This window comes from Callorhinus ursinus, unplaced genomic scaffold (assembly GCF_003265705.2).
Source record: "Callorhinus ursinus isolate GAN/ISIS: 27379988/994484 unplaced genomic scaffold, GSC_fseal_2.0 scaffold35, whole genome shotgun sequence".
Lineage (NCBI taxonomy): Eukaryota > Metazoa > Chordata > Mammalia > Carnivora > Otariidae > Callorhinus > Callorhinus ursinus.
In genome coordinates, this window is record NW_027397097.1 from 7383269 (window position 1) to 7396324 (window position 13056).

At 51.2% G+C, this 13056-nt stretch overlaps 1 protein-coding gene across 1 annotated transcript in view; it reads right to left on the minus strand.

Moving 5' to 3' along the window:
• Window positions 1-13056, minus strand: part of GAB2 (GRB2 associated binding protein 2) — a 183381-nt gene that overhangs the window by 3754 nt on the left and 166571 nt on the right. Inside the window, exons 4-9 of the mRNA XM_025848504.2 lie at window positions 6256-6848; window positions 4700-4791; window positions 3349-3613; window positions 2060-2150; window positions 1717-1819; window positions 164-289 (exon numbers count right to left, since the gene is read on the minus strand). Of these exons, the coding sequence (XP_025704289.1) occupies window positions 164-289; window positions 1717-1819; window positions 2060-2150; window positions 3349-3613; window positions 4700-4791; window positions 6256-6848 (1270 nt within the window). The remainder of the gene's footprint in view (window positions 1-163; window positions 290-1716; window positions 1820-2059; window positions 2151-3348; window positions 3614-4699; window positions 4792-6255; window positions 6849-13056) is intronic.

A 13056-nucleotide genomic window follows, 5' to 3' on the forward strand; every position in this document is an offset into this window, starting at 1 on the left:
CATCCATTTGCTCATCGGTACAAGGGGGCTGGACTGGCTGAGAAGGTCGGACAGACCTTGAGCGCCTGTGCGTTCAGAGAGGGGGCGGGCAAGCCCCCTAGGACCCAGACTAAAGGAAAAGCAGTCAAGCAGTACGAGGCTGAGTGCTGGGACACGCCGGTACCTTGCGGTGGGGGCTGGGGGAGCTCGGCTGGAAGTCCAGGGCCAGATAATCAACGCTGCCCGTGCTCTTCTTCGGGGCGGGACTGTTGGTGCCACTGGGAATGGGAGACGCAGACACTGGATTTTGCTATCACAAAGGAGGGAAAAACCATCAGTAAGTGGAGGAAACAGACTAACACACCACCCGGGAAAACCCACACCTCTGGGCGTCTCATGTCCTCATTTAAACCTTCATAACCGTCCTGTGATGTAGGTATTCTTACTATTCTTGTTGTTTAAAATAAAGATAAAACTGTAGTTCAGAGAGGTGGCCTGACTTGGCTGGGGCTGTACGGCTGGCGAGCGGGGATGGGAACCGGCTCTGTCACCCGGCTCCCGGACCTGTGCTCGTCCCGCTGTACTGGCCGGCCGGGTCTCCCCCACTGGCTCCCTGACAGACCCCCGTGGTTGCCTGCTGGCCCTCAACAGGGTGCCCCTTTCCTTTACGCCCTGCATGTTGGAAAGCCTTCGGTGGCACCCAAGCTGCTTCTCTGAATCTCCTGGCCCCGGCCCCTCCTCCCCGGGCTCCTGCAGCCGCCCTTCGACGGAGACACTCTAGGCTCCTGTCTCCGTCCAGGCACCAAGACCAACTTGTCTAGGATTTTCCTGAAGTCTTATTTTTTTTTTTTTAAGATTTTATTTATTTACTGACAGACAGAGATATAGTGAGAGAGGGAACACAAGCAGGGGGAGTGGGAGAGGGAGAAGCAGGCTCCCCTCTGAGCAGGGAGCCCGATGTGGGGCTCGATCCCAGGACCCTGGAACCATGACCCGAGCTGAAGGCAGACGCTTAACCGACTGAGCCACCCAGGTGCCCCTTGAAGTCTTATTCTAATGAGAATGGCAACAATCCTATGTTCTGTTTCTTGGCTGCTGATTGGTTGATGCGTTCTTTCACTATTGATGCAGCAGCTACAGGTGCCGGGCAGCTACTCCCTTTCCAATGAAAATGTCAGGGAGGAAGCTTCTCGTGCTGACCCTGTTTAGATCTCTGGCCTGGCCTTTGCCACCGTACGTCATGGTACACGTGTGCCCCCTCCACTGAGGAGATAATAAATGTTTACGCTCGCATTCTTGCTTCTGCTCATGGGAACAGCACAGTGGGGAATGAAGAGTTCTTGACTTTTGAAAGATTTTAACAGGACAGAAGAAGGAAGTCAACTTTGAAGGCTGCCCTAGTCATTCTCCGTAGGCTCCCAGGGACGGTGCTGAGGCACTGGGCCCTTTAAACCTTCTGGGGCTCCCGTGGTCCCCAGGGAAAGCCCAGACTTGCCCGGACAGCGTTCAGGGTCATTCATGAGCTGGACCCAGCCCACCCTCTGCCCGGAGCCGCAGTTAACCGCTCTCCGAGTCCCCACAGCGCCGCCTCTCCACCCACGTCCCAGTCAGTCTCCCCGAGGGCAGGGCCCTGTGACCCCACGGCGCACGGGAAGGATGGCGGCAGCAATGGCGGTGCCTGCAGCGGGCCCGGGCCACCCGGGCAGGAGTCGCCCCCACGGAGCGCAGACGACTCACCATGGGGACGTAGTTCTCTTCGCTGTCCCCCGAGTCCGTGCTGGTGATGCTCTGGGTGGAGATGGGGCGGCAGTACTGGGAGGAGCCGCAGTTGAAGGTGTGGCTGTGGTGGGGAGAGGACCGTGACCTAGGGAAGCGCTCGGGCTCCTCGCCCCAGACCCCGCCCTCCATTAGCAGAGGAAGGTCTGATACAGGGAAGGCGCGATGACCCCCCCTTCACGGACGAGGAGACCAAGCCCCTCGAGGCCGCTAGGCCACCACCGGCGTGAGCATCAGGATGCAGCTCCTGACTCAGCCCTCACAGCCCCGCGCCAAGCTCCCACTTCCCCAGATGGACACTCACATGGCCCTAGACCAAGACTTGGTGACAGGTGACTTGAAGGGGAGCTCATCAATGACGGTGTTGTTTCTCAGGTCAAGTGGCGTTGGCTTTACTGGAACAGGAACAGAAAGTCAAATGATCAGCCACTGATGATAATGGCGCACGTCCACACACAGCCACATAACACACAAGTACATTCACGGAGGCTTTTGCATTCCCGCTTTTACACAGGGAAACTGAGGCTCAGCAGCTTCTATGATCTTTGCCTATGTTGCTAGGCCCTTAAGTCAGATCTTCAGATTCTGAATGATTATTTTCTTTGCAAGCATATTCTGGAGTAATCATATTTTCAGAATCCAAAATGGAGACACTGGGTCTGACAAGAGACTGCTCTCCCCAGACCTGTGGCTGTATATAAAAACAAGAGATGGTAACTGAGCTGGAGGACGTCCCTGCCACTCATGGACCAGGCTGTAGAGCCTGCAGGGGAGGAAGGCGAATACACAAAGCCCTTAAAGGCTTCACTTCAAATGCCAAGGTCTGAATTCGCCGTTGACCAGACCAAGTTGGGGGGCCGGACCCGACTTCTCCCTCTGGATTCCTGCCACTGACCCCTGGCCGGCAGCCGGAGGGAGCAGAGGGCACGGATCTAGCCTTCCTGAACGTCTGCTGCATACCAGACCCGGTGTCCTAGATGCGTTCCTCCGGAACACACCACTGTCCCCATTTCACAGCTAAGAAAACTGAGCTCAGAGAAACTGAAATGATTTACCCAAGGCCCCTCCCTAGGAAGTGCTGAATGGATTCCAACCCACACGTAGGCAGTCGGAGCGCTCACGCCTTTCTCGTCCAGCAGAGTGGATCTTGTAATAGACCGCTCTGCCAGATCCTAGGCCTCCTCCTGCGTCCTCCAAGAGCAGGTTACACTCTACAAGGCACTTTTAGGCCTATTATCTGTGCTGCTCAGCGCTCTGCAAGTATTTAGAGTGCTCAGCTGAGAAACAAGGCTCAGACACACAGAATGATTTGCTCGTACCCCCAGGCGGCAGGGCTGGCGCCGGAGCGTGTGCCGTCCTGCTGGCACCTGTGCCCCCGCCCATCCAGGCTGCTCTGGCAGCCGGTCCCTGGGCTGCTGGGCCACGGGAACAAGTTTGAACGTCTGTGTATGTGTGTGAGAGTTGGGGGTGGTTCAGGCCCCCAGAGCCTAACACTTCCTGGCAAGGAAAGTTTGGGATCCACTCGATCCCTAAATGAACGCAAATAGTTCCTGGACACCGCCCAGAGACGGGATGGGGAGAGAGGAGCCTCACCTTTCCGGTTAGGTTTGAGGTTGCGGTTGACGGGGGGTGGCTGGATCTCACTCCCTCGGCTGGGGCCTCGGTGCATAGAAAGGGCTGCTGAGGGGTAGCCAAGCGCCTCAAAGTGGTGGGGGCCTGGGCTCATGGGGATGTAGACACTCTGGGAGTTATCACTTGCCCGCTCCGTGGCCAGCAAGGTGGAGGACCCTGGATTCATGGGCACGTAGTTGTCCTCAGAATTGGAGCTCTCGGACCGGCCCACAGCGGTTTTCCCTGGCTAGGAGAGGGAGTGGAAGAAACAGGAAGGGAGTGAGAATCTGTATGCAAGGCGAGGAGAGTTATAACTGAGTTAGCTGCCCCGGGAAGCTAGTAAGGCAGGCCCTGGGGAAACCAAGCAGGAAGGCACAGTGGGAGGGGGAAAGCAACGAGGTCTGTGGGTCCCTTCTAGTTTCCACAATCCCTTGGGACCCACTGGAAATTTGTCACAATCCTCTGGTATCAAATACCCCTGGTGGCTGGGTGCACAAGGCTTTGTGGGGCCTGACCACGCGGAGGGTGGCACAAGCCACGGAGTGTACGGGTTTGGTTTAGGACCTGCCCTTCATCTCAGGTCCACACTCCCCATTTGTGGGCCGGCATCTGAAGCCCGAGCAGGGCCAGGAGCCCCGGAGAAGCCTGGGCCCTGGCCAGTGAGGTCTGGGCCAGTGTGCTCCCCCAGGCCAGCTTGCAGGGTGACCACCAGCTGCAGTTGGAGCTGCCACCAAGGTGTACGATGCAGTCATCCTGGCCCCCACTCCTGCCAGGAGTCTCCTACCCCTGCCCCGCCTGTCCACACAGACAAGGAAGCGGCCTCTGCTTTGGTTACCCAGTTTTCATCATTTCAGTGGGTGCGACGCCGGGCCCTCGTCTGCCTGGCGAGCTGTGGTCAGCCCCCTGCAGAGGGCAGCCTAGGATCCTGCACTCAGACCATACTTCTGCCACCAAGCCGGCCTCTGAGCACCGCCCCTACCCTCAGTCCCACGCTGCAGCCCCTCCTCCTCCGGGTGGGGCCTCACGGACAAGCCTGCTGCCTCAGGTTCCCCATCCCAGAGCCCGGGGCCTCTGCATTCTAGACCCGCCCTACTGACCTGGAGGGCTGGCGAGCCTTGTGGTCTAGCTCGCTAAGTACACTCACTTCTTCCACACCAGACACCTGTATCTTACTTTCTGAAAACCCAACCCAGGCATCTGGACGGAGACAAGGAACAGGCAGGGCCCTAAGAGGGAGATGCCTTCACTCTTGTGAGCTGTACTTTTTGTTCCCTGGAGTGTGACCTTAACCCACCCGGGCAGGCCTGAGGACCCCTGGCTAACCCTCACTCACCGGGAAAGAACTGACCGCATCACTCATGGACTCGGCAGCCCGGCCACTCTCTCCACCACGCTGCGGGTACTCGTAGGACTCACAGGAAGAAGCTACGAGAGAGGAAAGAAGATCCATGTGCTGACACTTCCCCAAACCCTCAGCCGCGTTGCTGGGGGTCTCACTGATACTCCAGAAGATACTACTCTCAAACCCAAGTGATAAGGTATTACTTCCATCCCATCATTCCTCAGTTCAAAAACTCCTGCTAGGCTTCTAGATCTAGCCCCAGCGTCGGCACCTCCAGAGGATCCCTCCTTAACTGCTCCTTCCCTCAGGTACGCCCCTCTCCTCTAACTCCTACGGCGCTCAACTGCTGTCCCACTCACCCCCGCCATCACGTCTATGAATACTGTATGAATAATGATACTGGACTAATTTATACATGTTGGTTTTATTTCTCCAACTAGATGTGAACTCTCTGAGGGTAGGGACATGTATTATGTACATCGGTTTCATTTCAATTCCAAAGCACAGGTGACTGATCCAATAGTTGATGGACTGAAACGGTACTGAGCCAAGACTCAGGATCCCAGGTCCAAGTCCCACCTCTGTCCCCGACTGAACTTACAACCCTGAATAAGTCTCCTAATTACTACCACGGGCCTCACGTGAAATGGAGACACTGAGGCTCTGTCCCACCACACTCTCAGGGTCACTACATGACTTAGACAAAAGGATGGAGAGGAGCAGGCTTCACAAGCTATACACGATACAAAATGAAAGGAATCAACATGACTATACTTTTTCGTCACACAGAGGAAGCTTATTCAGGATTGGAATATGCTCAGGAAATTAGTGACAATAAAATTTATACACTTCAGAGAGAAATCCAGATTTTAACCAAAGAGATTCATGCGTGGCTTAGAAAATATTTAGTAGCTCAGGGCGCCTGGGTGGCTCAGTCATTAGGTGTCTGCCTTCGGCTCAGGTTGTGATTCCAGGGTCCTGGGATCGAGCCCCGCATTGGGCTCCCTGCTCCACGGGAAGCCTGCTTCTCCCTCCCCCACTCCCTCTGCTTGTGTTCCCTCTCTCGCTGTGTCTCTCTCTGTCAAATAAATAAATAAAATCTTTAAAGAAAAATTTAGTGGCTCAAAATTTGTTTTAATAGTCTCTTAGTCCACATAGGTTTGGCTCCAGTTTGAACTGGTCCTCTAAATTTATTTTTTCTGTCTTTGATTTATATAAAAATGAATCAAATACTATGATTTGGACTTCCAAACCCATAATAAGTTGTGTTGTGGTTAACCGAGAATGTTCCAGCTCCCTGAGTAGAACAGTAACCGCTCTCAAGCAGGGTCGGCTACACTCTTGCATTGCGGGCATCCACGAATAGTCTCCAGTGCCGGAGGAGCAGCCAGCAAGGTGTTTGGGTACAAGATCCCTAAACCTGTGAGTATCAGTGACCTGGGTGGGCCTTACATCTCCTCAGCATGGATGACCAAGGACTGGTGAATTACTGAGAACTGCCAAGCTACCTCCCTCTCCCCAGGGTCACAGCCAGGGATTATACCAACCTCGGTGCAGTCGGCTGTTGTCCATGGCTGGGAGGGTGTTGCGCCTGGGGATGGTGGCCGCAGCAGAGATGGATCTGCTGCTTTCGCTGATTGGTGGTCTCTGCTGAGGGCTGCCCCATCGAGGGGTTTCTGCCTGACTTGGCTTGGGTGGCCGGGGAGGAGGCGCGATGGCCGAGTCCCCAGGAGTGGCCACTGCCATGGCATTGTGGTTCTTGTCCAGCGTGAACGTCCTAGGGATCTGGTAGGCTGAGAGCGGGGTGGCTGGAACGTCCATATTGTCCACTAGGAGGTCCCCAAACTCCCGACACAGGGTGTTGCTGGGCGTCTTGAAGGTGTATACGTCCTCGTTATCGGTCTCAGAGCCTGTGAGGCTGCCCTTAGTGTGGCCGTGGGAGGCTAGGCTCCGGGGGAGGTCGTAGGTACTGTCTCTGAATTCCGTGTTGTGCCGGCTTGGCTTGGGAAGGCTATAGAAGCCGTGGACTTGACCACTGACCCCGTTGACACAGTGTCCGTTGCCCTGGGCAAGCTTTTGTACGGCTGTGTCGCTCCTCATGAGAAATGAGGCCCTGGAGCCCTGAGAGAAGCTGGCACTCCTGGGAGAGAGAAGAAAGGAAGGGATGGGGCAGGTTAGAGGGGGCCAGGACTGCCCACCCGGGGAGGCAAGCTGGCATGTTCAAAGCCCCATTCAGCAGGTAAACCAGGCTGAGGAGGCCGGCAGGCCTGAGGTGTATCCTCGTTTACTAGCTCTGTGATTTGGCATGAGGAACTTTCTCCTTCTGAGCTTTGGTTAATGCATTTGCAAAAATGGTGATTAAAAACATATGACGAAGGTTGTTCAGACATTAGACTCCAGCAGATCTAATATACAGATGTTCAATCAATGTTAGCCTTTATCCTCGCCCTACCCCCAGATGGCTGTGATTAGCAGAGGTCGCTCTTACCCCTCACCCCTCCAAATAAACACAGCAGCTATACCACCCGCCTGTTCATTGCTTTAAGTACCACAGAGTGTACACATGTGTATACGAAAGCTGTGAGACAATGGAAAGAACCCTTAAACTGGTGTCACACACTAGCAAACAGGTCATTTTACCCGAGTCTCCGTCTTCCCACTGTAAAACAAGTCCGCTAATGGCTGTGGAAGGGATACCTTACAAAGGATGGTTCAAATGGAAGCTATCAATGTATTTTCTATCAGGTATTACGGTTTGTAGAAAGGCATTTAGGGGGGAAAGTGCTCTTTCCAGAAGACCAAAATTTTATAGGAAAAATGGTTTCCCATTTGGGAACTATATTATAGACAGAAAAAGTTTTGAGGATTACTGTTTTAAAATGTAGGTTTTTGGGAAATAAGGCAAGACTAAACAGTAAAAAAAGATCCGGGAGTGGAAGGATTTGTGTGAGCTCCACTCAGCCCCCACCCGAAGGCATGGCCTGGAGGGTCTCTGGCTCTCCGGGGTTCATCTGACTTTGAAGCTCATGAAGCCATCGGCCTAATGAACGTCATTTTCAAGCTGGATTCTGTGTTGTGTGGAGGTGGGCGGCGTGGGAAAGTGGAAGGTGAGGTTCAGAGCAAGTAGGGATCCACGTATCTCACGTTATGATTCTTCACAGGATTTCATAGAATCACTGTTCTAGAACAAACCTTTACAGTAGAGATTCTTAGCCTTCTGGAAGCTATAAGCTTCTTCAAGAATCTTATTCAAGGTTCTTGGCACTTCTGACCGGCATGAGGCAAATCTCGTATACATACAAATTTGCATGATATAGCTGGGGCGGGTGAGGCACTCATAAGCCCTCTCCTCTCAGGAGGCCAATCCGCTGGAATTTTTGCCTCATACAAGCATATATGTAGCTCCTGAGGAGCTTGTTATTTATGGATGTGGCCACCAGATGGTGATAGAAAATAGGGCCCAGTAGTTTAGAAAGAGGAAGGGAAACAGGTGTCTAGGCCAGACTCTCTTGTAAACTGTCATCCTTGACCACTGGGGAGTTTCATTTCACTCCCCAAACCTTCAGTGGCCCTTCTCTTCTAGGCCTCCGTGTTCTTTCTCCTTTTCTTTTCCATTTCACACACATAACCAAGCCAAGCACCATGGACCTAGATCACTGAACCTCTAGCCTTTTGATAATGGAGTGAGTGGAACAAAGGCTGGGGGGAGCCAATGGTAGATATAAGGTTGGATGTCCCCGCTGAGATCTGTTCATTTAACAAACGTTTAGTGATGTCCTATTTTCCACTGGGGCCGGGCATAGTGGATACACAGATGCCTTCTGCCCTGGGGGACATAGTGGTGGAGACGGTGACATGCATACCAATCATCATCAGCTCTTGACAGATTTATACTGACCCTCCCTGGTGGTGGTGGTACAGAATGTCAGGGGAAGCTTCTTCAAAGATCTTACCGTTCAGTGAGTCTTGATATTGGCCAGGCAAAAGGCAAGAGAGGGAAAAACGTGTTCTAGTTAGAGGCACAAAGAAGTAGAACACAGCCTAGCAAGGGAAAGGAACTGCAAGCTGCTCAGGCTGCAGCAAGCATGTTAGGAGGCAGGGCTGAGAGGTGACAGTGCAGGGGCCAGGCTGGAGTTGCTGGGAACAGGGGAGCCCCTGTAGGGTTTTAAGGCGGGGTGGGGAGAACATCACAGGTGTCCTGCAGTAACCTTAAATACTGTTCCATGTTTCACATAATTTTATTCAAACCTTAACCTGATTCAGGAATGAATTCATCATCTTCTTCCTGACTCTCCTATCTTGGGAATGCACCCGTCACTGAAGCCAGAAACCCAGGAGTTACCCACATTGTAATTTTTCACTCAAGAACCCTATCAGGTCCTATTGAATCCACCCCAGTTCAGGTCCTCCTGGTTTTCCTTCCGCATAAATGAAAGGGCTGGTAGCTAGCCTCCCTACCATCCGCCAGATCCCCTTGACGTCCTCCAGACATTTACTTTCCTGACTTGCCAGCTTATGCATATCCAACACTGTGCCACTGCCTATAGGACTAAGCTGTATTCTGGCTCCAATTCACCTCTCCAGTCTCTTCTCCCTGTTTCCCTCCCCACTCTTGGATCCACTCAGCCAAACTTCCCTTGTTCCCAGTGGGCCCTGTGCAGTTACGCCTCTGGGCTCGGTTGCGTTGTTCACGCCGTCTGAAAGGCTTCCTACTGCGACCTGGCAAAGCTCCTGCTCCCATTTATCCTTCTAACTCTGCACAAATGGCACATTTGTAAAAAAGATTTTATCTGGGGCGCCTGGGTGGCTCAGTCGGTTAAACATCTTCAGTTCAGGTCATGATACCAGGGGCCTGGGATCGAGCCCCTTGTTGGGTTCCCTGCTCCGCAGGAAGCCTGCTTCTCCCTCTCCCACTTGTGTTCCCTCTCTCGCTGTCTCTCTTTTTCTGTGTGTCAAATAAATAAAACCTTTAAAATAAAAAAAAAGATATTTATTTGAGAGAGGGGGGCAGGAAGGCAAGAGGGAGAAACAGGCTCCTGGCTGAGCAGAGAGCCCAATGCGGGGCTCGATCCCAGGACTCTGGGATCATGACCTGAGCTGAAGGCAGACACTTAACGACTGAGCCACCCAGGTGTCCTGGCGCATATTTTAAAGCTGTTCCTTTCCATCCTCTACCTCCAAGCATAAGCAATCACTGCTCAACCCTAACCTTGGAGCAGGTAGCAAGCGCTATCTGCGTTAGGTACCACCGGTACTGGTCTCCTCCACCAGACTGCGATTTCCAACTGGACGAGCAGGCACGTGGGCTGACAGGGGCCTCCTGAAAGGAACACGGTACTGCGCCGGGCGCATCACATGCGAGGCCGTTCTGAACCCCCTTGCCTACCCCATGAGAAGAACCGCCCTGGCCTGTGCAGGGAGCTGCAGGTGGCAGAGGCAAGGCTGAGAGAGGCACCCCTTCGGGCCCGCAGCCCTCACCCCCTCCCCCCTACTGTGGCTGCGGCTGGGTGGCCCACCGCCACAGCTCTGCTCACGGCTTAACACCGCCCAAAAGCGCTCCTTTATCTTTCAGCAGTGCTCTCCTAGCTTTCCTCAGCACTTAATTTTGCAACAGTTCTTTGGCATTTTTCCATATAGTTTCACGTACCACACGACACCATGATTTCACTGTTTTCCACCCTGCTCCTAGTACCTTCATGAAGAGCCCAGTCTCATTTTTAATAGGTATGTTCCCATTTAAAGAAAGCGAATGCACACATGGTCCTAAGTGAATTAACCACCACTTAGTTCTGTCACTGGCGATCTTAAGAGGTCATGTGGCCCATCCTTCTGCATTTCACCCTTCTCACAGGGATCCTTCCGATGAGGGAAGAAAACGCAGAAAATGCTGTCTCACAATCTCTAAGAGGTGAGGTGATCTTTGCATCTCAAACCCTTCTGGCGGCAAGTGTGAGCCAGCCTTCTCATTGTGGTTACAGAGCAAAGTTATAGAGACGAAATAAATGAAACAAAAAGTTGTATATTCTCAGCCTTTGGTCAATCAAAGCACCGGGTGAATGAGTCAGAGGTCTTAGTTAGAAGTGATTAATCAAAGGCAAGTTCTCCATTGCCATTTCTCATTTTACTTTTCACCTGCCGTCTTTCTGCAGAATACTGCTGTAGGGTCAGTGATGCATTCATCTGGAATCCCATCACTTGAAATTTCAGCTACCTGCCCCCGCCGCCCCTTGCCCAGAAGCATGGCTTTCTGAGGCATGTGACTCACCACACACACTGTATCACCTGCTACAGGTTTAACAGCCTCCTGGAAATAGGGAGAGAGAGGTCTAGAATCTGAAATGAGGCCCTAAAGGCTGGAGGGCAAAACTAAATCCAGGCAAGACAAAAAGGACTCTGCTTGTCTTGATGGGGTCAGTTCAAATACTCCCTCCTTGCTGATAGTTACTACTTTGAGGAGTTACTTTTGCTCAGTGGAAAAGCTAGATTTTGAGAACTGAAGTCATTTTAGCTGGAACACATATCTGGTACTTGAAGGAAGAATAGTGGCTAAAACTGCAGTAAAAGATAAGTAATTCACATATTTTATCTCTAAGGTGCTTAATTTATTGTACAGTATGTCAGGTTCCCCCACAAATGAAAAAAGGAATAAATAAAGGCTGGTTATGATTAGCCTCAGTAGATACTCTTTCACTATAGTAATCCAGACATATTTATGTCTATGCTAGGCAGAGATGAATGAGCTGCTGCTCTCTCCCAAATCCCCCCAGAAGGAACCCTTTGAGGGGTGCCTGGCTGACTCAGTCGGTGGAGCATGAGACTCTTGATCTTGGGGTTGTGAGTTCGAGTCCCACATGCTGGGTGTGGAGATTACTTAAAAATACAATTAAAAAAATAAAGATGCGACCCTATGAAATTATTTTGGAGGTTAAATGAGGTAACTAATGTGAGAGTGCTTTGTAAACTATAAAGCATTATTTCTTTTTTCCAGAGCACCTAGTATGTAATGTGGCTGTCAGAAGCAGGATAGCAGTATATCTGTCCATGTTTGGCACTGTCAGTGTTTTTTCTTTACCCATTCCTGTGGACATGAACCAAAACTGCTTAGAGGTTTTCACATTTCCCTGGTGATTCTGCATCTTTTCACTTGCCATTTCTGTATCTTTTTTTGATGAAGTGTCTATTCAAATCTTCTGCCCATTAAAAAAAAATTGGGTTGTTTGTCTTAAATTGTAATAATGCTTTATATTTTCTAGAAATAAATCCTTTGTCAGATATATTTGTTTTGAGTATTTTCTCATATTTTGTGACTTGGCATTTTGTGGGGTTTTCTGAAGAACAAAAGTTTTAAGTTTGATTCAACTACTTTATCAATTTATTTTATTATTCTCCCTGTTTGTATCCTATGATAAAAATCTTTGCTTACCTCAAGAACACAGAGATGTTTTCTTCTAGAAATTTCTTACTATCACATTTTACATTTAGGTCTTTGACACATCTAACTCTTTTTTTTAAAGATTATTTATCTGACAGAGAGAGAGAGGGAGAGAGGGAGAGAGAGTGAGAGTGAGAGAGAGAGAGAGAGAGAGAGAGAGCGAGCACAAGCCGGGGGAGGGGAGCAGCAGGGGGAGGGAGAAGCAGGCTCCCCGCTGGGCAGGGAGCCTGATGTGGGACTCAGTGCCAGGACCCTGGGATCATGACCTGAGCTGAAGGCAGACGCTTAACGAATGAGCCACCCTGGCACCGCTGACACATTTAACTTTTGAGTAGTGTAGTATCAATAAAGGTTTTTTTTTTTTTTCCCAGCACCATTTGTTGAAAAGACTTTCATTTCCCTATTGGCACCTTTGTCAACATGTGTGTGTGCATGCGTGCACACACATGCACACACATACACTTCACCGTTCTGTTCTAGGGAGCTCCGTATGTTTACCTTTTCATCAGTACAACACGGTCTTGAAGAAGACAAAGACAAAGGTTTTTCTGCAAGGCTTGAAATCAGGTGGTATAAATCCTCTAATTTTGTTAAGTCCTTTCAATTTTTTTTAAAGATTTATTTATTTATTTGTCAGAGAGAGAAAGAGAGAGAGCATGAGCAGGGAGAGAGGCAGAGGGAGAGGGAGAAGCAGGCTTCCCACCGAGCAGGGAGCCCGATGTGGGGCTCGATCCCGGGCCCCTGGGGGATCATGACCTGAGCCGAAGGCAGATGCTTAACCGACTGAGCCACCCAGGCATCCCTGTTCAGTTCTTTCATTTTTTTTTAAAGATTTAATTTATTTATTTGAGAGAGAGAGAGAGAATGAGAGAGAGCATGAGAGGGGGAGGGTCAGAGGGAGAAGCAGACTCACTGC